Genomic DNA, 24,151 nt, shown 5'->3' with positions numbered 1-24,151 from the left:
CTATGCTTTCAGTGAGAGGGTTATGAGGACTGGTGTGGAGAAAGAGCAGAAGATGGACAGAGGGTTGGGTCTGGGACAGTGTCTCAGAATGCCCTCTCTTGTGGTCGCCCTCCGTGTCCTCCTCCTGACCCCCTTGGATCCCTTTCTTCATACAACACAGGGACAGGGAGCAGGGGGGAACCCTGGAGCCAGCCGTGGGCGGCGGTTTTGTGGGGAGGTTTTCCGTGTTGGACCAGGGAGGGAGCTGAGAGAGAGAGGCTCTATCCCGGTAAAGGTCAACCGACGGGGGTGACTCCAGTCAGCAGACATTCAGGATATTTGGTGTGAAGAACATCATGTCTCCTCCTGCCAAATGTTTTCTTTCCCGTCTTTAGGAATAGAGCTGAATGGGGTCCTCTCTCTCTAACTCTAGGTCTCGCCAGCCCCAGATGTTTTCCTTGTGCTAGATGTGAGGGATGGAGGGTTGGAGGGATGGGAAAAGAACGCATTGTGGGTTCTTTCCACCTTGTGCCGTGATGGATTTCAGTATTGGAGCTAAATGCACTTTATTTATTTTTCCCTTTTCTTTCTCCTTCCATTTCTCTCAGTAAAGAGTCTGTGTCGGCCTGCTGCTGTATGTTTCTCTCAGTAAAGAGTCTGTCGCCCTGCTGCTGTACGTTTCTCTCAGTAAAGAGTCTGTGTCGGCCTGCTGCTGTAGGTTTCTCTCAGTAAAGAGTCTGTCGCCCTGCTGCTGTACGTTTCTCTCAGTAAAGAGTCTGTGTCGGCCTGCTGCTGTAGGTTTCTCTCAGTAAAGAGTCTGTGTCGGCCTGCTGCTGTAGGTTTCTCTCAGTAAAGAGTCTGTGTCGGCCTGCTGCTGTACGTTTCTCTCAGTAAAGAGTCTGTGTCGGCCTGCTGCTGTACGTTTCTCTCAGTAAAGAGTCTGTGTCGGCCTGCTGCTGTAGGTTTCTCTCAGTAAAGAGTCTGTGTCGCCCTGCTGCTGTACGTTTCTCTCAGTAAAGAGTCTGTGTCGGCCTGCTGCTGTACTGTGTCGCCCTGCTGCTGTACGTTTCTCTCAGTAAAGAGTCTGTGTCGGCCTGCTGCTGTAGGTTTCTCTCAGTAAAGAGTCTGTGTCGGCCTGCTGCTGTAGGTTTCTCTCAGTAAAGAGTCTGTGTCGCCCTGCTGCTGTACGTTTCTCTCAGTAAAGAGTCTGTGTCGGCCTGCTGCTGTACTGTGTCGCCCTGCTGCTGTACGTTTCTCTCAGTAAAGAGTCTGTCGCCCTGCTGCTGTACGTTTCTCTCAGTAAAGAGTCTGTCGCCCTGCTGCTGTACGTTTCTCTCAGTAAAGAGTCTGTGTCGGCCTGCTGCTGTAGGTTTCTCTCAGTAAAGAGTCTGTGTCGCCCTGCTGCTGTACGTTTCTCTCAGTAAAGAGTCTGTGTCGGCCTGCTGCTGTACTGTGTCGGCCTGCTGCTGTACGTTTCTCTCAGTAAAGAGTCTGTGTCGCCCTGCTGCTGTACGTTTCTCTCAGTAAAGAGTCTGTGTCGACCTGCTGCTGTACGTTTCTCTCAGTAAAGAGTCTGTGTCGCCCTGCTGCTGTAGGTTTCTCTCAGTAAAGAGTCTGTGTCGCCCTGCTGCTGTACGTTTCTCTCAGTAAAGAGTCTGTGTCGGCCTGCTGCTGTACGTTTCTCTCAGTAAAGAGTCTGTGTCGCACTGTTGCTGTACGTTTCTCTCAGTAAAGAGTCTGTGTCGCCCTGCTGCTGTACTGTGTCGCCCTGCTGCTGTACGTTTCTCTCAGTAAAGAGTCTGTGTCGCCCTGCTGCTGTACGTTTCTCTCAGTAAAGAGTCTGTCGCCCTGCTGCTGTACGTTTCTCTCAGTAAAGAGTCTGTCGCCCTGCTGCTGTACGTTTCTCTCAGTAAAGAGTCTGTCGCCCTGCTGCTGTACGTTTCTCTCAGTAAAGAGTCTGTCGGCCTGCTGCTGTACGTTTCTCTCAGTAAAGAGTCTGTGTCGCCCTGCTGCTGTACGTTTCTCTCAGTAAAGAGTCTGTGTCGCCCTGCTGCTGTACGTTTCTCTCAGTAAAGAGTCTGTCGCCCTGCTGCTGTACGTTTCTCTCAGTAAAGAGTCTGTGTCGGCCTGCTGCTGTACGTTTCTCTCAGTAAAGAGTCTGTGTCGCCCTGCTGCTGTACGTTTCTCTCAGTAAAGTGTCTGTGTCGGCCTGCTGCTGTACGTTTCTCTCAGTAAAGAGTCTGTGTCGCCCTGCTGCTGTATGTTTCTCTCAGTAAAGAGTCTGTGTCGCCCTGCTGCTGTACGTTTCTCTCAGTAAAGAGTCTGTGTCGCCCTGCTGCTGTACGTTTCTCTCAGTAAAGAGTCTGTGTCGCCCTGCTGCTGTACGTTTCTCTCAGTAAAGAGTCTGTGTCGACCTGCTGCTGTACGTTTCTCTCAGTAAAGAGTCTGTGTCGCCCTGCTGCTGTAGGTTTCTCTCAGTAAAGAGTCTGTGTCGCCCTGCTGCTGTACGTTTCTCTCAGTAAAGAGTCTGTGTCGGCCTGCTGCTGTACGTTTCTCTCAGTAAAGAGTCTGTGTCGCCCTGCTGCTGTACGTTTCTCTCAGTAAAGAGTCTGTGTCGACCTGCTGCTGTACGTTTCTCTCAGTAAAGAGTCTGTGTCGCCCTGCTGCTGTACGTTTCTCTCAGTAAAGAGTCTGTGTCGGCCTGCTGCTGTACGTTTCTCTCAGTAAAGAGTCTGTGTCGCCCTGCTGCTGTACGTTTCTCTCAGTAAAGAGTCTGTGTCGGCCTGCTGCTGTACGTTTCTCTCAGTAAAGAGTCTGTGTCGCCCTGCTGCTGTACGTTTCTCTCAGTAAAGAGTCTGTGTCGGCCTGCTGCTGTACGTTTCTCTCAGTAAAGAGTCTGTGTCGCCCTGCTGCTGTACGTTTCTCTCAGTAAAGTGTCTGTGTCGGCCTGCTGCTGTACGTTTCTCTCAGTAAAGAGTCTGTGTCGCCCTGCTGCTGTACGTTTCTCTCAGTAAAGAGTCTGTGTCGGCCTGCTGCTGTACAAGCCTGGTTTATTCACTGGCCAAGTCATCAAAAAGTCTAACTTTAAATAGACTTGGCCTGGGGGGATCGTGGCAGATCTAGTCTCTCTCTCTCTTTCTTTCCAGTGCTTTGGTCCATTACTGATAAGCCAGACAGTGTGTGTGTGTGACAATGAGAGGGGGAGTCGGCCTAATAGCCCTCCATGGTACTGTGGGCTATATTAGGATCTGGCTCTGGCAGTGATTGTAGAACTGCTGTAGATGCAATTCAATGGTCAGACATGTCAACAAAGGATTAAAGGAATTAGAGAGAGAGAGAAAGTGGGGGAGTGGGGAATGAGAGAAGAAGAGAAACAGAGAGGGGATAATGAATGAGAAAAAGAGAGAGAGAAGAGGTGATGAGGAATAATAGAGAAAGATAGAATGAGATAAATAAAAATACAGAGACTGTTTAAGTAGTCAGCTCCATCATCGTAGCATTACCTTAACTCTCCCCTTATTTATCCTTCTCCCTCACTCCCCTCTCCGCCCCTCCCTCTCTCTCTCTCTCTCTCTCTCTCTCTCTCTCTCTCTCTCTCCCTCACTCCCCTCTCTGTCCCTCCCTCTCTCCCCTCTCTGTCCCTCCCTCTCTCTCTTTCTCTCTCTCTCTCTTTCTCTCTCTCTCTCTCTCTCTCTCTCTCCCTCACTCCCCTCTCTGTCCCTCCCTCTCTCTCTCTCTCTCTCTCTCTCCCTCACTCCCCTCTCCGTCCCTCCCTCTCTCTCTCACTCCCCTCTCCGTCCCTCCCTCTCTCCCTCTCTCTCTCTCTCTCTCTCTCTCACTCCCCTCTCCGTCCCTCTCTCTCTCTGTCTCTCCATCTCTCTCTCTCTTACCCTCACTCCCCTCTCCGTCCCTCCCTCTCTCTCTCTCCCTCTCACTCCCCTCTCCGTCCCTCTCTCTCTCTCTCTCTCTCTCTCACTCCCCTCTCCAGCCCTCTCTCTCTCTCTCTCCCTCACTCCTTCTCCGTCCCTCTCTCTCTCTCTCTCTCTCACTCCCCTCTCCGTCCCCCTCTCTCTCTCTCTCCCTCACTCCCCTCTCCCTCCCCCTCTCCTTCCCTCCCTCTCTGCCTCTCCCTCTCCTTCCTTTCCCCTCGCCTTCTCTCCGTTTCTCTCCCCTGCACCCACTCTCTCTCTCTCACTCCCCTCTCCGTCCCCCTCCCTCTCTCTTTCTCTCTATCTTTTTATTCCCCACCTCAACCCCTCTCCTTTCTCTGCTCCATCTTTCCCATCTCTTTCCATCTCCTCCTGTGTGAGTGTGTGTATTCAAGGTCCCAGCTGTGGTGATGAGCTGTGGTGCACTGCATTGCATTACAAGGTTCTGATAGGTTCGTCAGTGCTGCTTGCCCGGGCCTGCTGGTTAGATACAGTCATCTGTAAAACAACAGGGGGTTCTGGGAAGCAGGCCCTGCTCTGAGGACAAGAGGGTCTAGTGAGGACTGTGTGCGTGTGTGTTCTCCCACAGGCTAAAGCAAACAGTCAGTCAGACTGACAGAGAATAGAGCTGTCACTTCCCTCTTTTAGTTGTAGTTTGACCACTAACTAGTCTTGGATATCCCAGACATTGGAGCAACGTCAGCTAGGCAACGACACTAGGACTGGGGAGGATGTCGGCTTCTCTCTGACAATTCAAAAGGGGGGGGGGGGGTCATTCTGGGGAGGGTCCTCTTCAGACAGATAACCCTTCCAACAAAAGAGACCACAGAGAACACTAGTCTAGTAGGACATTGGGGAGTAATGGACCAGCAATCAGAAATACTAGGAGTAGGAGATGGTTACCTCATCTGCCTGGCTGGCTCAGTCTCTGTGGGAGTGTGTGTAACAAGTATTCCCGTTTACTGTGTGTGTGTGCGTGCGTGCGCCTGTGTGCACATGCTTGCGCCTGTCTGCCTGTGTGTGCGGGTGTTGCTCCTCTGTGCCGCGTGTTCTCCCCTAACGCGCTGCCTGGGACAAGACCATTAGTGTTGAGGCAGCAGCAGTAGAGAGATGAGAGTGCTACTGAGGGGAAGAGAGGCCACAGAGTAATGAAGTGTTGATGCCTGTTGGATCAAAGCTGGAGGCTAGAGGGTCAGGAGGATATAGGTGCAGGATCCACACGTCTCTACTGACCCTGACTTTAAGGAGCCTCCTCTGACCTTTTGACCTCCACACACACACACACACACACACACACACACACACACACACACACACACACACACACACACACACGCACACACACTTCATTTCCCTCATTCATCAGACAGTCAGTCAGTCAGTCAGGACAGAGGCAGTAGCTACTAGCCGGGGCCTGTCCTCGTGTGGGACCTGGTTGCGGGGTGTTTCATAAATAAAGGGACGAGTTGACGGCCATACAGTCAGTGTGATTAATGTGTGTGTGAGGCGTCCTGTGGATTACGTGAGAGAGGGATGAGGGGGATTGAGGGGGGAGAGGGGAAGTGAAGGGGGTCCCTGTTTGAAGTTGGTGCAGCTGTGAAGTATTTTCATTTTGATTTGGTCCCAGATTTTCTGCTAAATGGTGAGGGTTAGTGTGTGTGTGTGTGTGTGTGTGTGTGTGTGTGTGTGTGTGTGTGTGTGTGTGTGTGTGTGTGTGTATCTGGGGGTCACCCACTGTGTGCCAGAGACCATGAAGCTGGACAGATTCTAGAACTTGGGCCAGATCTGGACCGTCTGGAAATCATCTGCTGAAATAAGAAATGTAATTCAACATTTTTTTAAATGTATTTTTATTCTTTCTTCATTTCCATCCCTCCTTTCCACTCCTCGTCTCCTGTCCTCCCTTTTGAACTTCTGCTTTGACTTCATCCTCTCTCTTGCTCTCGCCCTCAGAGTTTAAAGCTGTTTCTCTCTATCAAACCTGAGTTCAAATATTATACATTTGAAATCTTTCAAATACATTGAGTGTTTGCTTTAGCCTGCCTTGAGTGCCAGGTTTGCACTTTTGGGACATTTTTATTGGTTCCATTACAAGTTCAATAAAGTACAGCTAAAGTATATAAAATGATTTCTAATAGTATTTGAACCCAGTTGTGGTCTGTTTGATGTTAGTTACCTGCATGTTGCATGTGTTCTGTGACTCTTCCTGCTTTAAAGGGTGTCAAGGCCCATTCTGTTTGCTGTGCTTATCAGTGTCCCAGAGCCCAGCCCTGCTGGGGAACACACCACTAGACTACACCCCTACACTACACCACTAAACTACACCACACTACACCACTACACTACACCACTACACTACACCACTACACTACACCACTACACCACTAAACTACACCACACTACACCACTACACTACACCACTACACTACACCACTACACTACACTACACCACTACACTACACCCCTACACTACACCACTACACTACACCACTACACTACACCACTAAACTACACCACACTACACCACTACACTACACCACTACACTACACCACTACAGTACACTACACCACTACACTACACCACTACACTACACCACTACACTACACTACACCACTACACTACACCCCTACACTACACCACTACACTACACCACTACACTACACCACTACACTACACCACTACACTACACTACACCACTACACTACACCCCTACACTACACCACTACACTACACCACTACACTACACCACTACACTACACCACTACACCACTACACTACACCACTACGCCACTACACTACACCACTACACCACTAAACTACACCACTACACCACTAAACTACACCACTACACTACACCACTACACCACTACACCACTACACTACACCACTACACCACTACACTACACCACTACGCCACTACACTACACCACTACACCACTAAACTACACCACTACACCTCTACGCTCCTCGCCACTACACTACACCACTACACTACACCACTACGCCACTAAACTACACCACACTACACCACTACTCCACTAAACTACACCACTACACCTCTACGCTCCTCGCCACTACACTACACCACTACACCACTACACTACACCACTACACTACACCACTACACCACTACACTACACCACTACACCACTAAACTACACCACACTACACCACTACACCACTAAACTACACCACACTACACCACTAAACTACACCACACTACACCACTACACTACACCACACTACACTACACTACACCACTACACTACACTACACCACTACACTACACCACTAGACTACACCACTACACTACACCACTACACTACACCACTACACCACTACGCTACATCACTACACTACACCACTACACTACACCACTACGCCACTACACTACACCACTACACTACACCACTACACCACTACGCTACATCACTACACTACACCACTACACTACACCACTACGCCACTACACCACACCACTAGACTACACCACTACACTACACCACTACACTACACTACACCACAACACTAGACTACACCCCTACACTACACCACTACACTACACCACCACACCACTCCACTACACCACTACACTACACCACTACCTTACACCACTACACTACACCAATAGACTACACCACTACAATACACCACTACACTACACCACTACCCTACACCACTACACCACTACACTCCTCGCCACTACATGTTGGATCTTCATTTGATCACCCTGTTGTTGCAGGATTTATTCTGCACAGCAGGAAATGCACATTTATAGTGTATTAGAGGTTTAAAAAGGCTTCTAAAGTTTATAATTTCTACTTTAAAATGTCAGACTTGATTTGCCTTAACTGAAAATCTATCAGCCTCAACAAAAATTCACATTTCCTGTTGCTGCAGGATAATTTTCCTGCTTTGAGAAACTGGTCAAATTAAGATCCAACATTTGTACCTACTCTCTCTATTGGATAGACTAAACTAAAATCTGTAGCATTTTTATTCCAGTTTGCTTAAAAACCCCATCAACATTTCAGTCCACAGGACATTCATCAGAATGGTAGAAAACATGAAAAGATAAAGACAAGGTAATATGGGGTGTTTTCACTGTCATCCCATACTTGTGCCCACAGGACCTCGACAGGGTAGTGATTACCTGTCAGACCACTGTCAGGCCAAACACTTCATATAAACACCACTCTTACCTAGCTCTAATTACCATTTATGATAAAGGAGAACATTCCCTCTTCACCTCTATCTCGTTACCTCTCTCTATGTTGTTCTTTCTCTGTCTGTCTCCATCTCCTTCCCTTCCTTCCTCTCTTTCTGTCTGCCTTTCTGTCTCTTTCTCTCTGTCGCTCTCTCTGTCGCTCTCTCGCTCAATTCAAAGGGCTTTATTGGCATGGGAAACATATGTTTACATTGCCAAAGCAAGTGAAATAGACTAGAAACAAAAGTGAAATAAACAATCTCTCTCTCTCTCTCTCTCTACTTCTATATCCTTCCCTCTACCACCTTGTTTACATTTTCTAGTCTATCATTTTTTATCATTTTCACCTCCCTTTCTGGGAGAGTGTTTTACTCTTCATTTCTGGTTTCTGGCAAAGAGTGGTTTCCAATTTCCACTACTATCAGTAGGAGTACTCTTTAGATTGAGTCACAGCCTAAGTAATGAAAAGCATCTTGTGCAAGGTGGTATGGTGTGTGAGTTCTGGTGTGAGGACATGGGAAGGAGCAGGAAAGGAATGCAGGAGAAATGACATCTCTTATTGGACGCTTTGATGTTGGATATTTGATGATGGTCATGCTTGGTGACAGTAGGAAGGAGAGGCAGACAGTCTGCGGTCGAGACGATCTCCACATACACATTTGGTGACACACTGGGAGCTGAGAGAGAGAGAGAGAGAGAGAGAGACTGGTGTGAAGAAATCAAATGCTTTTTCTCAGCTCTCCCATTGGTTTCCATTGGCATTCCTGCCTGCGTGCCTATGATAAATGCTCTTCTTGTTTCCTTTCTTCACCCCACACCCTAATCCCCCCTCAGCACCCCTTATAACCCCCCATCCGCCCCTAATACCCCCTCAGCACCCCTTATAACCCCCCATCCGCCCCTAATCCCCCCTCAGCACCCCTTATAACCCCCCATCCGCCCCTAATCCCCCCTCAGCACTACTTATAACCCCTCATCCGCCCTTAATCCCCCCTCAGCACCCCTTATAACCCTCCATCCGCCCCTAATCCCCCTCAGCACCCCTTATAACCCTCCATCCGCCCTTAATCCCCCCTCAGCACCCCTTATAACCCCCCATCCGCCCCTAATCCCCCCTCAGCACCCCTTAAAACACCCCATCTACCCATAAATCCCCTCTTCTCAGAGTCGAAAGCGTTGGGGGATTTGCTGCCTGCCTGTCTGTCCATCACTTTCAAAGCCCTGGTCATTGAGTTCCTCATGAGGATCACCCTTTACGGAGGAGGAGGGAATCTATTCCTTTTTCCATTAAAACCAGACTGTCAGACAGACAGATAGAGAGACATCCCCCTCTATCTCCCTCCTGCCTTCTCTGCCCCTTATACCCCCCTTGTAGCTCACAATGAGCAGGGTTAGAAGGGTTTTCCTCAGTATGTCTGATGTCTGGTGTCTGGTGTTGGGACTCGGCCACTTAATTTATCCTGTGACAGATGAATTGCGTATCCCCCACTCTCCCCTCCTCCTTCACCCCTCCCTTCTTACTCTCCCCCCTCCTCCCCAATCTTATTTATTTTCCTTTATTGCGGTGTTGTTCCCATTCCTAACTACCCGTGGTGCACATCCACATCTAAGCCTTGTTTTCCTTGGATCGCCGAGCCCAAACTTTCCTTTCCACACTCTGGCACTCCCATCGGGGGAAATCCCAATTAACCCAGCCAGGACAATCGGCTTCAGAACTGGGAGAGGCTGGGATAGAGACTAGAGAGAGAGACTGGAGAGAGAGACTGGAGAGAGAGACTGGGATAGAAACTGGGATAGAGAATGGAGAGAGAGACTGGGATAGAGACTGGGATAGAGACTGGAGAGAGAGACTGGAGAGAGAGACTGGAATAGAAACTGGGATAGTAACTGGGATAGAGAATGGAGAGAGAGACTGGAGAGAGGGACTGGAGAGAGAGACTGGGATAGAGACTGGGATAGAGACTGGAGAGAGAGACTGGGATAGAAACTGGGATAAAGACTGGAGAGAGAGACTGGAGAGAGAGACTGGAGAGAGAGACTGGAGAGAGAGACTGGGATAGAAACTGGGATAGAGAGACTGGGATAGAGACTGGAGAGAGAGAATGGGATAGAGACTGGAGAGAGAGAGACTGGGATAGAGACTGGAGAGAGAGACTGGGATAGAGACTGGAAAGAGAGACCGGGAAGATACTGAATAGAGACTGGAGAGAGAGAATGGGATAGAGACTGGAGAGAGGGAATGGGATAGAGACTGGAGAGAGAGAATGGGATAGAGACTTGAGAGAGAGAATGGGATAGAGACTGAATAGAGACTGGAGAGAGGGAATTGGATAGAGACTGGAGAGAGAGAATGGGATAGAGACTGGAGAGAGAGAATGGGATAGAGACTTGAGAGAGAGACTGGAGAGAGACTGGGATAGAGACTGGAGAGAGAGAATGGGATAGAGACTGGAAAGAGAGAATGGGATAGAGACTGGAGAGAGAGACTGGAGAGAGACTGGAGAGAGAGAATGGGATAGAGACTGGAGAGAGAGAATGGGATAGAGACTGGAGAGAATGGCATAGAGACTAGAGAGAGAGACTGGTATAGAGAGACTGGTATAGAGACTGGAGAGAGAATGGGATAGAGACTGAAGAGAGAGAATGGGATAGAGACTGGGAGAGAGAGAATGGGATAGAGACTGGGATACAGACTGGAGAGAGACTGGGAGAGAGACTGGAGAGAGAGAGACTGGAGAGAGAGAATGGGATAGAGACTGGACAGAGAGAATGGGATAGAGACTGGGAGAGAGACTGGGAGAGAGACTGGGAGAGAGAATGTCGATAGAGAATGGGATAGAGACTGGGAGAGAGACTGGGATAGAGACTGGAATAGAGAATGGGATAGAGAATGGGATAGAGACTGGGAGAGAGACTGGGAGAGAGACTGGGATAGAGACTGGGATAGAGACTGGGATAGAGAATGGGATAGAGAATGTGATAGAGACTGGGAGAGAGACTGGGAGAGAGACTGGGATAGAGAATGGGAGAGAGACTGGGAGAGAGACTGGGAGAGAGACTGTGATAGAGAATGGGATAGAGACTGGGAGAGAGACTTGGAGAGAGACTGGGATAGAGACTGGGAGAGAGACTGGGATAGAGACTGGGAGAGAGACTGGGAGAGAGACTGGGATAGAGACTGGGAGAGAGACTAGGAGAGAGACTGGGATAGAGACTGGGAGAGAGACTGGGATAGAGACTGGGAGAGAGACTGGGAGAGAGGCTGGGATAGAGACTGGGATAGAGACTGGGAGAGAGACTAGGAGAGAGACTGGGAGAGAGATTGGGAGAGAGACTGGGAGAGAGACTGGGAGAGAGACTGGGAGAGAGAATGGGATAGAGACTGGGAGAGAGACTGGGAGAGAGACTGTGAGAGAGAATGGGATAGAGACTGGGAGAGAGACTGTGAGAGAGACTGGGAGAGAGACTGGGAGAGAGACTGGGATAGAGACTGGGAGAGAGACTGGGAGAGAGGCTGGGAGAGAGACTGTGATAGAGACTGGGAGAGAGACTGGGAGAGAGACTGGGAGAGAGACTGGGAGAGAGACTGGGAGAGAGAATGGGATAGAGACTGGGAGAGAGACTGGGTGAGAGACTGGGATAGAGAATGGGATAGAGACTGGGAGAGAGAGACTGGGAGAGAGACTGGGAGAGAGACTGGGAGAGAGGCTGGGATAGAGACTGGGAGAGAGACTGGGAGAGAGACTGGGAGAGAGAATGGGATAGAGACTGGGAGAGAGACTGGGAGAGAGAATGGGATAGAGACTGGGAGAGAGACTGGGTGAGAGACTGGGATAGAGAATGGGATAGAGACTGGGAGAGAGACTGGGAGAGAGACTGGGAGAGAGACTGGGAGAGAGAGACTGGGAGAGAGACTGGGAGAGAGAGACTGGGATAGAGACTGGGAGAGAGACTGGGTGAGAGACTGGGATAGAGAATGGGATAGAGACTGGGAGAGAGAGACTGGGATAGAGACTGGGATAGAGACTGGGATAGAGAATGGGATAGAGACTGGGAGAGAGAGACTGGGATAGAGACTGGGAGAGAGACTGGGTGAGAGACTGGGATAGAGAATGGGATAGAGACTGGGAGAGAGAGACCGGGATAGAGACTGGGATAGAGACTGGGATAGAGACTGGGATAGAGACTGGGATAGAGAATGGGATAGAGACTGGGAGAGAGACTGGGAGAGAGACTGGGAGAGAGACTGGGATACACCCTTTAAACCCTCCGTTGCTCTGTCTCTCTGACCGGATCGGATATAATTTCATAACCTGACCGGGATTCTTTCCCAGGCCCGGCTTTCTGACAGAGTTTAGAGGTTGATGATTTATATATAGAGTGTGTGGGGCCCCTTCGGTTGCACCACGGGGTCTTCTATGGTGTGTCTAGCTGCTGTGGAAGTGGGCTCTGAGACGGGACTTGAGTGGGTTCAATGAAAGGAGGATTGAATTAACTATGAATGTCAATATTTCTGGGGAGTCAGAAAGTGTCATGACAGGACACAGACCGGCTGACATGGTGACAGGGACACAGACAGGCTGACAGGGACACAGACAGGCTTACAGGGACACATACAGGCTGACAGGGACACAGACAGGCTGACATGGTGACAGGGACACAGACAGACTGACATGGTGACAGGGACACAGACAGGGACACAGACAGGCTTACAGGGACACATACAGGCTGACAGGGACACAGACAGGCTGACATGGTGACTGGGACACAGACATGGACACAGACAGGCTTACAGGGACACATACAGGCTGACAGGGACACAGACAGGCTGACATGGTGACAGGGACACAGACAGACTGACATGGTGACAGGGACACATACAGGCTGACAGGGACACAGACAGGCTGACATGGTGACAGGGACACAGACAGACTGACATGGTGACAGGGACACAGACAGGCTGACATGGTGACAGGGACACAGACAGTCTGACATGGTGACAGGGACACAGACAGGCTCACATGGTGACAGGGACACAGCCGTGGTGACAGGGACACAGACAGGCTGACATGGTGACAGGGACACAGACAGGCTGACATGGTGACAGGGACACAGACAGGCTGACAGGGACACAGACAGGCTGACATGGTGACAGGGACACAGACAGGCTGACATGGTGACAGGGACACATACTTGTTGACATGGTGACAGGGACACAGACTTGCTGACATGGTGACAGGGACACAGACTTGCTGACATGGTGACAGGGACACAGACTTGCTGACATGGTGACAGGGACACAGACATGCTGCCATGGTGACAGGGACACAGACATGCTCACATGGTGGCAGGGACACAGACAGGCTGACATGGTGACAGGGACACAGACAGGGACACAGACAGGCTCACATGGTGACAGGGACACAGACGTGGTGACAGGGACACAGACAGGCTGACATGGTGACAGGGACACAGACATGGTGACAGGGACACAGGCATGGTGACAGGGACACAGACAGGGACACAGACAGGCTCACATGGTGACAGGGACACAGACATGGTGACAGGGACACAGACAGGCTGACATGGTGACAGGGGTACACACATGCTGCCATGGTGACAGGGACACAGACAGGCTGCCATGGTGACAGGGACACAGACATGGTGACAGGGACACAGACAGGCTGACATGGTGACAGGACACAGACAGACTGACATGGTGACAGGGGGACATAGAGGGGGATGTGGAGGTGGGAGCAGGGCTGTTTGCGTGTTACCCAGTACTGAACTGAACACCCCTCCCCCTCCTCTCCACCTCCTAATTCCAGTATCAGTCTATTGTCATACTCTGACTCTGGGAATGTGCCCTGGCTGTGTACAAGGAGACAAGTGAAGGGAGGGAGAGAATGACAAGGAGGAGATGGGAAGTGTAGAGGAAGACGGTGACTAAACAAGAGAACGCTTGCTGTTGACAAAGTGGGAAGAGCAGAGGGAGAGTACGTAACTTCATTGGTAGAGACAAGTTAAAAAACAGCCACACACTCAGAGGAGGGAAGGGTTTAGGTGCTGCTCTGCTCTGTGTGTCTTTAACCCTGCTGTGTTGAGTAACAGACCTACTGCTGGCCTCTCTGTCACACACACACACCACTTTATCCTCTTGTCCATGTGTGTTTGTTTGTGCGATTGTGTGTGCGTGTATCATTTGTCATTAGGCTCCGCCACAGTAGTAACTGTCAGGCACCGCTGACTCTCCCTGTTTCTGATTGGCCGACCCCTGACCCCCTAGACATTCTGGTAACCAACGGCAGCGGAGCCGGGCACAGAGACAGCTGCAGCCCCTGTGAGCATCCAGCTCTGATTCCACTGTCACACACACTGGCTAGTGACAAGCAGTGGGTTTCCTTTGGCTTGTTTTGCTCAGGAAACACTATCGATTCATCAGGCCTATATTAGTCACCAGTGTCCTTGAGGATTACACAGAACTAGACCGAGTTTATAGGTTACGTATGAATGAGACTTAATGCTACCCACGATCACGTTCAGTGTGCTGTCCCCCTCCTTTAAAGACTCCCCCCTAAACACACACAACCCACCCCAAAATGACATGGTCCGTGGAATGTACACAAATCTAAAACCTCCCACCTCTGCAAACTTATGCGAAAGACACACAGGTTGAAATCATTCAGTTGTGCAACTCTCCCCCTCCACCCCCTCTTTCTCTCTCTCTTACTCTCTCTCCCTCTTCTTTCTCTCACCCATTCCCTCCTCTCTTCCCACCACTTCTCTCTTTTACCCATCTCCCCTCTCTCCCCCTCCACCCCCTCTCTCTCTCCACCCCTACTCAGTGTCTGCTCAGGCCCTCTCCCCCTCCCTCTCCCTCTCTCTCCACCCCTACTCAGTGTCTGCTCAGGCCCTCTCCCACTCCCTCTCCCTCTCTCTCCACCCCTACTCAGTGTCTGCTCAGGCCCTCTCCCCCTCCCTCTTTCTCTCTCTCTCCACCCCTACCCAGTGTCTGCTCAGGCCCTCTCCCCCTCCCTCTCCCTCTCTCTCTCCACCCCTACTCAGTGTCTGCTCAGGCCCTCTCCCCCTCTGCTTCAGACCGGAGATAAGAGCAAACACACACCATAATGATTACCATCCAGACACCATTGTCCACTGTTTACCCACGGCATACCTCTGCTACTTAACCTCCTTTTCACTCCCTCTATCCCTGTTTTCTCTCTTTCTATCCCTCGTCTTCCCCCTTTTCCTCCCTTTCTAAAAGACACTGTTTCAAAGGAAGGATGCTGAATAGTGGATGCTGTGTACTCCCTAGCCTCTTTCTGTCCGCTCTGTGTCCAGCTCAGCCTACGTCTCTGTCTCACCCTGGGCTTATGTCTCCAAGACGTTACATCATTGCAGGGCCCAAACATTACAAGGTTATGTAGTATCAGAATGGTGTATTATTTGGGCTGTGTGACTAATTCACTGGGTAGAGCTTGACCTGGCTGGAGGCCAGAATGGGATTGAGAAAGAACTTTCCTTCTCTCCCATCTGTGTGTGTGTGTGTGTGTGTGTGTGTGTGTGTGTGTGTGTGTGTGTGAGCTGTCCTGGCTGTGTAACAGCATTGTTCATAACACCGGAAAGCGTGAGGAGATTGCTGGTCAATATCCTGTCCCGTGCCATGACCAGGAAGAGCACAGAAGCCTGATATATTGTTTCCATGTGGCCCAGGCCCAGGGTGTGTCTGTGTACCTGCCCTGGTCTTCAGATCAGAGATCGGAGAGAGGCATCACCTAACGCCATTTTACACATCCACCCAACAGCCCAACTACACCCATGTCACAGGCCCCTTGAAGTGGCTGGGTGGTGGGGAGTCAGTGTTGGGTTGGTGGAGTTATTGAATGGGTGTTTAGGTGGAGGTCTGTGTAAGATCTGACTGTGTGGCATAGTGTTGGGTTGGTGGAGGTATGTGTAAGATCTGGCTGTGTGGGATAGTGTTGGGTTGGTGGAGTTAAGATCTGGCTGTGTGGCATAGTGTTGGGTTGGTGGAGTTAAGATCTGGCTGTGTGGCATAGTGTTGGGTTGGTGGAGGTCTGTGTAAGATCTGGCTGTGTGGCATAGTGTTGGGTTGGTGGAGGTCTGTGTAAGATCTGACTGTGTGGCATAGTGTTGGGTTGGTGGAGTTAAGATCTGGCTGTGTGGCATAGTGTTGGGTTGGTGGAGTTAAGATCTGGCTGTGTGGCATAGTGTTGGGTTGGTGGAGGTCTGTGTAAGATCTGGCTGTGTGGCATAGTGTTGGGTTGGTGGAGTTAAGATCTGGCTGTGTGGCATAGTGTTGGGTTGGTGGAGGTCTGTGTAAGATCTGGCTGTGTGGCATAGTGTTGGGTTGGTGGAGGTCTGTGTAAGATCTGGCTGTGTGGGATAGTGTTGGGTTGGTGGAGGTCTGTGTAAGATCTGGCTGTGTGGCATAGTGTTGGGTTGGTGGAGGTCTGTGTAAGATCTGGCTGTGTGGGATAGTGTTGGGTTGGTGGAGGTCTGTATAAGATCTGGCTGTGTGGCATAGTGTTGGGTTGGTGGAGTTATTGAATGGGTGTTTAGGTGGAGGTCTGTGTAAGATCTGGCTGTATGGGATAGTGTTGGGTTGGGTTAAGTGCAAGGGTTTGGCTTGGCTACAGTAAATTAGTTGAGATGAGGTAGGGGTGCAGGTCAGGCACAGAGGCAGGGGGACCTCTCAAACTACTCCCCCTGGGCCTCCCGAGTGGCGCAGTGGTCTAAGGCACTGCATCACAGTGCAAGCTGTGCCACTAGAGATCCTGGTTCGAGTCCAGGCTCTGTCGCAGCCGGGAGACCCATGGGGCAGCGCACAATTGGCCCATCGTCGTCTGGGTCAGGGGAGGGTTTGCGACTCCTGTGACTGGCTGGGTGCAGTGCTCGCTGGCACGAGTGCCAGGTGTCCACATTGTTTAAGTGGGCATTGTGTGACGAAGCAGTAGGTTGGTGTTTTGGAGGACGCACGGCTCTTGACCTTCACCTCTCCCGAGTCCGTACGGGAGTTGCTGGGATTTTAATAAAAATAAAAATAATAATAATAAATAAATAAAAATGTAATTTAATTTCTCCCCAGCCAGGGAGAACCTACACTGGGCCTCATGGTGCGTGTCACTCCCTCCTCCCTCCCTCTGCTCAATATTGACACACCTGATCACCAGGCCATAGAACGCTGCACCAATACATCAGCCCCAATGGAATGCTGATGTCATACATCAAGCAGAGGGAGATGACGGTGGCTGTGCCTCTTGGCGTTAGAGGAGGAGGAGGAGGGAGCAGGGCTTTCTCTTTCTTTTCATTCATCCATCTCTCTTGATGTTAGCCAATGGAGAAAGAGTGAAAGGTGAATGAAGGGTACACAGGAAAAGCCTAAACGAGCATAAATGGTGTTATTGTTATTGTTATTGTTGTTAACCTCTCTCTCTCTCCCTCCCTTCTTTCAGGTGGCCAAGGTGGAGTATGTGCGGAGGAAACCCAAGCTGAAGGAGGTCTTGGTCAGGTTAGAAGACCACCTGGAGTGTGTGTGCCAGTCACAACATCACGTGACCGAGCACTCAGACGCAGACACAGGTAAATAATATTTAAGGCCGACCGAATTTATTACAACTTTATTGTCTGATAGATGACCTTCAGAGACTGTTTTGGTTGGATGTCTGAGTATCTGAGTCCCGCCCCATTCAGTCATACCTTCCTACGCCTGGTCTCTTTATACTGCTAGTCTGTCTGTCTGTCTGCCTGCCTGCCTGCCTGCCTGCCTGCCTGCCTGTCTGCCTGTCTGCCTGTCTGCCTGTCTGCCTGCCTGCCTGCCTGCCTGCCTGTCTGCCTGCCTGTCTGCCTGTCTGCCTGTCTGCCTGCCTGTCTGCCTGTCTGCCTGCTGGCCCCCATTGCTTGCACTGGATGACCTCTTGTATATGACTGTTGAGAAAACAGACACGCCTACGCCTGCAAGCTAGACTTCTATTGCCAAACCTGCAAGGCCCCTTGTGTGTGTCTGATAGAAAGACAGTGTCAGTGTGTGTGAGGGTGTTTGTCTGTGTGAGGGTGTTTGTCTGTGTGAGGGTGTTTGTCTGTGTGTGTGTGTGTGTGTGTGTGTGTGTGTGTGTGTGTGTGTGCGTGCGTGCGTGCGTACGTGCGTGTGTGTGTGTGTGTGTAAAGGGAGGGTGTCCAAAGGCTGCTTGGCTTGGACGGCAGGTAACAGTCCTTTCCCCTTGATCCAAAGCCTCCGTTGGGAAGAGATAAGAGGAACGATGTGGACTGATAAGGCATCTCAACTATTTATAGTGTCATTTCAAATCCTCTTGAATTATCTCTCTGTCGGGGGGCTTTTTATCTGCTTTCTGCTCGTTGTGTCGTAAACCTCCCTGTTTCCCCCTCTTGCTAACCCCTGTCCCTGTCCTCCTATCCTCCCTCCCCAACTTGTGTTTTCAGACCACCATACTAGGGCTAAAGGTAGGAAAAGGAAACCTAAAAAACTAAAGCTCAACAAGGATTTATTGGCGACATAATAAACTTGAACACATTATTCCAAAGTCCGACCGCCGGACCCCCCGGCTCCAACAGGTAGGAGGACTTTAGCACCAGCATGGCAATCCAACCAATTACCTACCTGCTGGTCACAAGCCCAATCAGGGGAGAGAAAGGGTTGCCAATCAGATCACAAACAAAGCCAAACCAAATCAGTGTGAGGAGAGGGAGGGCTGAAATGGGCCACACTCTGTGAATGCCACTGCATGATTCAGTGTGATTTTTATGCCTGCCTGCACACTGCATGTCCACTTTGTGTTATGTTTTATGCCTGTATGAGTTTATGAATGAGGATTTCAACCTCACCTTGTTCACCGACCAGTATTTGTCCTTCACTCCAGCTGTCTCTGTGTCTCTGTGTGTATCTGATTTCAAATACCATTCTAGATGACTCTACTTCCCATGCTCTCCTATGTATTTCATGTTGCCTCTTTCTTTCTCTCTCATCCTCTCTGTCCATTTGTTGTCTGTCTGTCTGTCTGTCTGTCTGTCTGTCTGTCTGTCTGTCTGTCTGTCTGTCTGTCTGTCTGTCTGTCTGTCTGTCTGTATAATGTTCTGACTGTCTCTCTCTCTCTCTCTCTCTCTGTCTCTCTCTCTCTCTCTGTCTCACTCTCTCTGTCTTTCTGTCTGTCTCTGTCTCTCTCTCTCTCTGTCTCTCTCTCGCTCTCTCTGTCTCACTCTCTCTGTCTTTCTGTCTGTCTCTGTCTCTCTCTCTCTCTCGCTCTCTCTCTACCTCTCTCTCTCTCTGTCTCTCTCTCTCTCTCTGTCTCTCTCTGTCTCTCTCTGTCTCTTTCTTTCTCTCTCTCTCTCTCTCTCTGTCTCTCTCTGTCTGTCTTTCTGTCTGTCATTCCCTATGAGGGATTGTTTGTTGTCTATTGTGTGTTTTTAGATCTCTTCCACCTCACTTGCTTGTACTTTGTACTGAGTCACACACTCTCTGAGTGGAAATGCATGGCCAGCACCTGGGATGATGACTGGTATATTTGATTACTCTGTTATTGAAATCAGGAGAAGGCTTATGCCAATGCAATTGGCTGTGTGGACATGGGTGTGTCCACCTGATGAGTTTATGACACACATTCAAATTGAACAAAATGGGGAACGAATATCACCTTTTACCTCTAACATGTTCAAATAATATGGGGATTAATGAAATGCTAATGCTAAAGCTAATGGTAATAGTAATTATCAGGCTAATGCTAATGAAATGCTAAATGTTAACGTCAGCTCTCTCTTTTCTCCACAGTGGACGTAAGGTGAGACCCCAGCAGCATTGGACTTCAGTGTGGAAGGGGCCAAAGAGAGGATGCTGCCATATTTGGACTGCTGACCTACCCCCTTCCCTGACCCCACCCCAAGCCACCTACCGCCTTTTAAAAACAAAGATTACTGTAAAGAGAAAAAAAGACAAAAAGTTAATAAAATGCCAAAGGTGCTTTTTTCTATTACCGTAAAAAGGAATGCAGAAGGTCTCTGCCAAGCGCAGCAGAACCAACCAATCGAACAATGACGCGGATGAGGATGGTGAAGCCGATAAAGAGCTGGGCAGAAAAGAGAGGAGGAGGAGGACAAGATGGGTTGTCGTTTGTTGAGGAAACAGGACAATTTGACGATCACAGAGAGAGATCCAGGATGGATTATTGGATTAAGCCTCGATGGGGGATCTGTCGACTGGGTCCTAAAAGGACACAGAGAGGGACAATCAGTGGACTCTTCGGGACGTGTGGAGGCTTGCATGTTCCTAGCCGTTGGCCTAAGTGACACTTGCCTGGACAGTCAATGACTGACAGAGAGAGAGGGAGAGAGGGAAAGAGATGTTGAGAGAAGTTGTAGAGAGGTGTAGAAGGTACTGGTCGTGTTGCTTGTTGTTCCAGAACTTTCTGTACACTGTAGTGGAACTTGTGAACATTCTGGAACTCATAGAATGGTCGCCTATTTAGTCTATTTTGGATAAAGTGTTGGGAGAAGTGTTTGGAGTCATCAGGACCTGTTGTACCAAGATGTCTTCTCTGCTTCTCTCTCTTGGGTTCCCCTGTCTGCTCCTATTGGGATTGTGCCAGTCACCATATACACTACAGAACGATTCAGAAAGGAAGATTCATTCATTGCTACTAATAAACTATTTATACGTGTGAACGTTTTCCTTTCTCTCTCTCTCCCTCCAAGACATTATGTTTTCTGTGACATGTAAGATTCATGTTCTGTCTGATCTTCTGGTAGTGAATCTTCATGTCCACATGTTGTTTGTAGTTGTTACTCATGTTCAATGTTGCCTTATTATGTGCCAGTATATTATCTGAACAGTCTCAAGTCTAGTTGTATGGGCTGGAAATGTAAGGAAGCGTGAGAAGGAGGAGATGGGAGGACAGAGTCTGTACAAGTACAGGAAGATGCTTTATTTTTGTTAAAAATATATATTATGCTTACTTATATTCAAGCAGGAAGTATGTTTGTTATTTCTTTGTTTGTTGTGGTTGAATGCTTTTATTTAAACCATGGAAACGATGCAGGACTGGGGGTGGTGAAGTGTATCAGGCCCCAGCAATGCACCCTGTTTGGTGGTGTAGGGTAGGCTTACATCAGCAGTGCTGTACTGTATTATCTAGAGAGATGGATAGAGCTAACCTGGTCCCAGATCAGTTTGTGTTGTCCTGCAAACACATATAGTCATTGGCAAGGCAGCACAAACCGATCTGAGATCAGGTTAGTGGAGAGCTGGCTGAGGATAGACTCCGTCTGGGGCATCGTTGGACTGTCTCTTTAACCCAGTTATCTAGCCAACAGTTACACCCAGTAACCAGAGCGTCATTATACACAACAGAACGTTCAGCATGTGTGTGTGTAACCACTTTTAACCCACATCACACTCCTTTGATACGCTGGTGCCCAGTCCGCCCCACCAGCACACAAGCTGTTCTTAACGAGTACAAAGTCCATCTTGAACGAGAGAGTTTGTGAACAAATCAACATGAATGGTTCCCTAGTTAATCAAGCAGCAGTCTTCCATTGACACGTTAACAACGACGAAGACTGTTCCACTGTTGATGAGTGAAAGATTAAAAAAGAAGATACCACTGTTTATGGAGAGACTGACACCAAGTCTCTAACAACACCCTTTTTCCCGTACGGTGAAGTGCACTACTTTAGACCAGAGCCACTGGACCAAAAGTAGTGCGCTACATAGGGAATAGGTTGTCGTTTGGCATACACTGAATCAATAGAAAGACCTGGGCACTTTTCCAAAATGTCTCAGAGTAGGAGTGCTGTTCATCTTATACATTATGATCTAAACAGCTAAACTGATCCAAGATCAGCACTTTATGAAGTCCTGGGTGAGAGGCATGTTGAGAGAAAATAGATGACTGAAGAAGCAACAACACTGTATCTGCAGCTGCTTCGTGTTGTGGTAACAACATGTTCAGCTGCACTATACAGACTCCCAAGGTGATTCCATTGGTGCTGTATGTATAAAGGAAATCAGAAGAAGTTTCCCCACCATTTTGCAATGCATTCATTTATTCATTCATTGTCGATAGACCAGGGACCATTGCTTACAGTAACTAAAGAAACTACAACAACACAAGCTTATACCATTTTTTATTTGGGCCTCTATTGGATAAAAACAGCAATGATTATAATTTATATATTTATGTTTTCAATAATAAATACATTCTGCTTATCAAACTGTACACAGAATGTTGGGTCCTGTTTTTGGTGCGAGTTGGTACAGTCTGATATGTGCCACGTCTCTTTCTCAGTTGCTGTATAAATCAGTCCTTCCCTTGCTGAAGGAACTGTCCAGGTGAAAAGCCTACTCACTGGGCACAGACTTCAATTTAACATCTATTTCACATTGGTTCAATGTAACTTCATTGAAATGACATGAACACAATATTCAAGCAGTATGTCAACCAGTATGTGCTCAGTGGGGAATTATATATATATATTTTTTCATTTAACCTTTATTTAACTAGGCAACTCAGTTGAGAACAAATTATTATTTACAATGACGTCCTACTCCGGCCAAACCCGAATGACACTGGGGCAATTGTGCGCCTATGGGACTCTCAATCACGGCCGGTTGTGATACAGCCTGGATTCGAACCAGGGTGTCTGTAGCGATGCATCAAGCACTGAGATGCAGACCGGTGCGCCACTCGGGAGCCCCATGATGATGATGAGTTTCCACCATATTGTCTTCACCTTCCAAGTCAGTGCAGATGAAGAGGAGACGAGGACAGATCAGTGCAATGAAAGACAGGAGGAGAGGATGGAAGGTTAGACAACGGAGAAAGAGCTGTTGATGAGGCGACCCATCTGAATACTCATGTCCTGTAGTCCATCTGCATTCTCATGTCCTCTAGTTCATCTGCATCCTCATGTCCTCCAGTCTATCTGCATCCTCATGTCCTCTAGTTCATCTGAATCCTCATGTCCTCTAATCCATCTGCATCCTCATGTCCTCCAGTCCATCTGCATCCTCATGTCCTCTAGTTCATCTGAATCCTCATGTCCTCTAGTCCATCTGCATCCTCATGTCCTCTAGTCCACCTGCATCCTCGTGTCCTCTAGTCCATCTGCATCCTCATGTCCTATAGTCCATATGCATCCTCATGTCCTCTAGTCCAGCTGCATCCTCATGTCCTGTAGTCCAGCTGCATCCTCATGTCCTATAGTCCATCTGCATCCTCATGTCCTGTAGTCCATCTGCATCCTCATGTCCTGTTGTCCATCTGCATCATCAAATCAAATCAAATGTATTTATATAGCCCTTTGTACATCAGCTGATATCTCAAAGTGCTCTACAGAAACCCAGCCTAAAACCCCAAACAGCAAGCAATGCAGGTGTAGAAGCACGGTGGCTAGGAAAAACTCCCTAGAAAGGCCAAAATCATGTCCTCTAGTCCATCTGCATCCTCATGTCCTCCAGTCCATCTGCATCCTCATGTCCTCTAGTCCATCTGCATCCTCATGTCCTCTAGTCCATCTGCATCTTCCTGTCCTCTAGTCCATCTGCATCCTCATGTCCTCTAGTCCATCTGCATCCTTCTGTCCTGTAGTCCATCTAGTACCTGGAGGGTGTGGAGTGGACAGGCAGAAGGCATGTGGAGTGGACAGGCAGGAGGCGTGTGGAGTGGACAGGCAGAAGGCGTGTGGAGTGGATAGGCAGGAGTCATGTGGAGGAAATGTGAGCTTTCCTGGGGCCTGTGGAGCGAGCTGTGACTGGCCTCGCCTCCAAGATCCTCCAGAGCCAGGAGGATACTTTATTACTCTCTCCCTGAGATGCTCACCCTAATCCTGGGTTTAGAGGACATGAAAGGGTCGCCTACCCACCACTTCCCCCAGATACACACCCCCCGTTTATTAACCCTGAGAGGAGAGAGAAAGAAGAGAACATGAAAGAGCAGATCAGAGGAGGGACACCATCAAAGAAAGATCAACAGAGGGACATATCAAGGAAAGACAAGAACATGAGGATGT

General features: G+C 49.2%; 1 protein-coding gene across 2 annotated transcripts in view; it reads left to right on the top strand.

Annotated features, from left to right (window-relative positions):
• LOC110518436 (platelet-derived growth factor subunit A) overlaps positions 1-22,359 on the top strand; it is a 39,075-nt gene extending 16,716 nt beyond the window's left edge. The window contains exons 5-6 of one of the 2 annotated variants that reach the window (XM_036939075.2): positions 17,590-17,716; positions 19,917-22,359. In XM_036939075.2, coding sequence (XP_036794970.2) covers positions 17,590-17,716; positions 19,917-19,930 — 141 coding nt within the window. In that variant the 3' untranslated portion in view covers positions 19,931-22,359. Of the gene's footprint in view, positions 1-17,589; positions 17,717-18,574 lie in introns of both variants that reach the window. The other variant, XM_090194238.1, reaches the window with a different exon arrangement.
• Positions 22,360-24,151: the final 1,792 nt, after the last annotated feature.

The sequence above is a fragment of the Oncorhynchus mykiss genome, chromosome 12, assembly GCF_057628025.1.
Source record: "Oncorhynchus mykiss isolate SJ-2025 chromosome 12, ASM5762802v1, whole genome shotgun sequence".
NCBI lineage: Eukaryota > Metazoa > Chordata > Actinopteri > Salmoniformes > Salmonidae > Oncorhynchus > Oncorhynchus mykiss.
The sequence above is the reverse complement of the archived record's forward strand: the minus strand, read 5'-3'. Positions and strand labels throughout refer to the sequence as shown.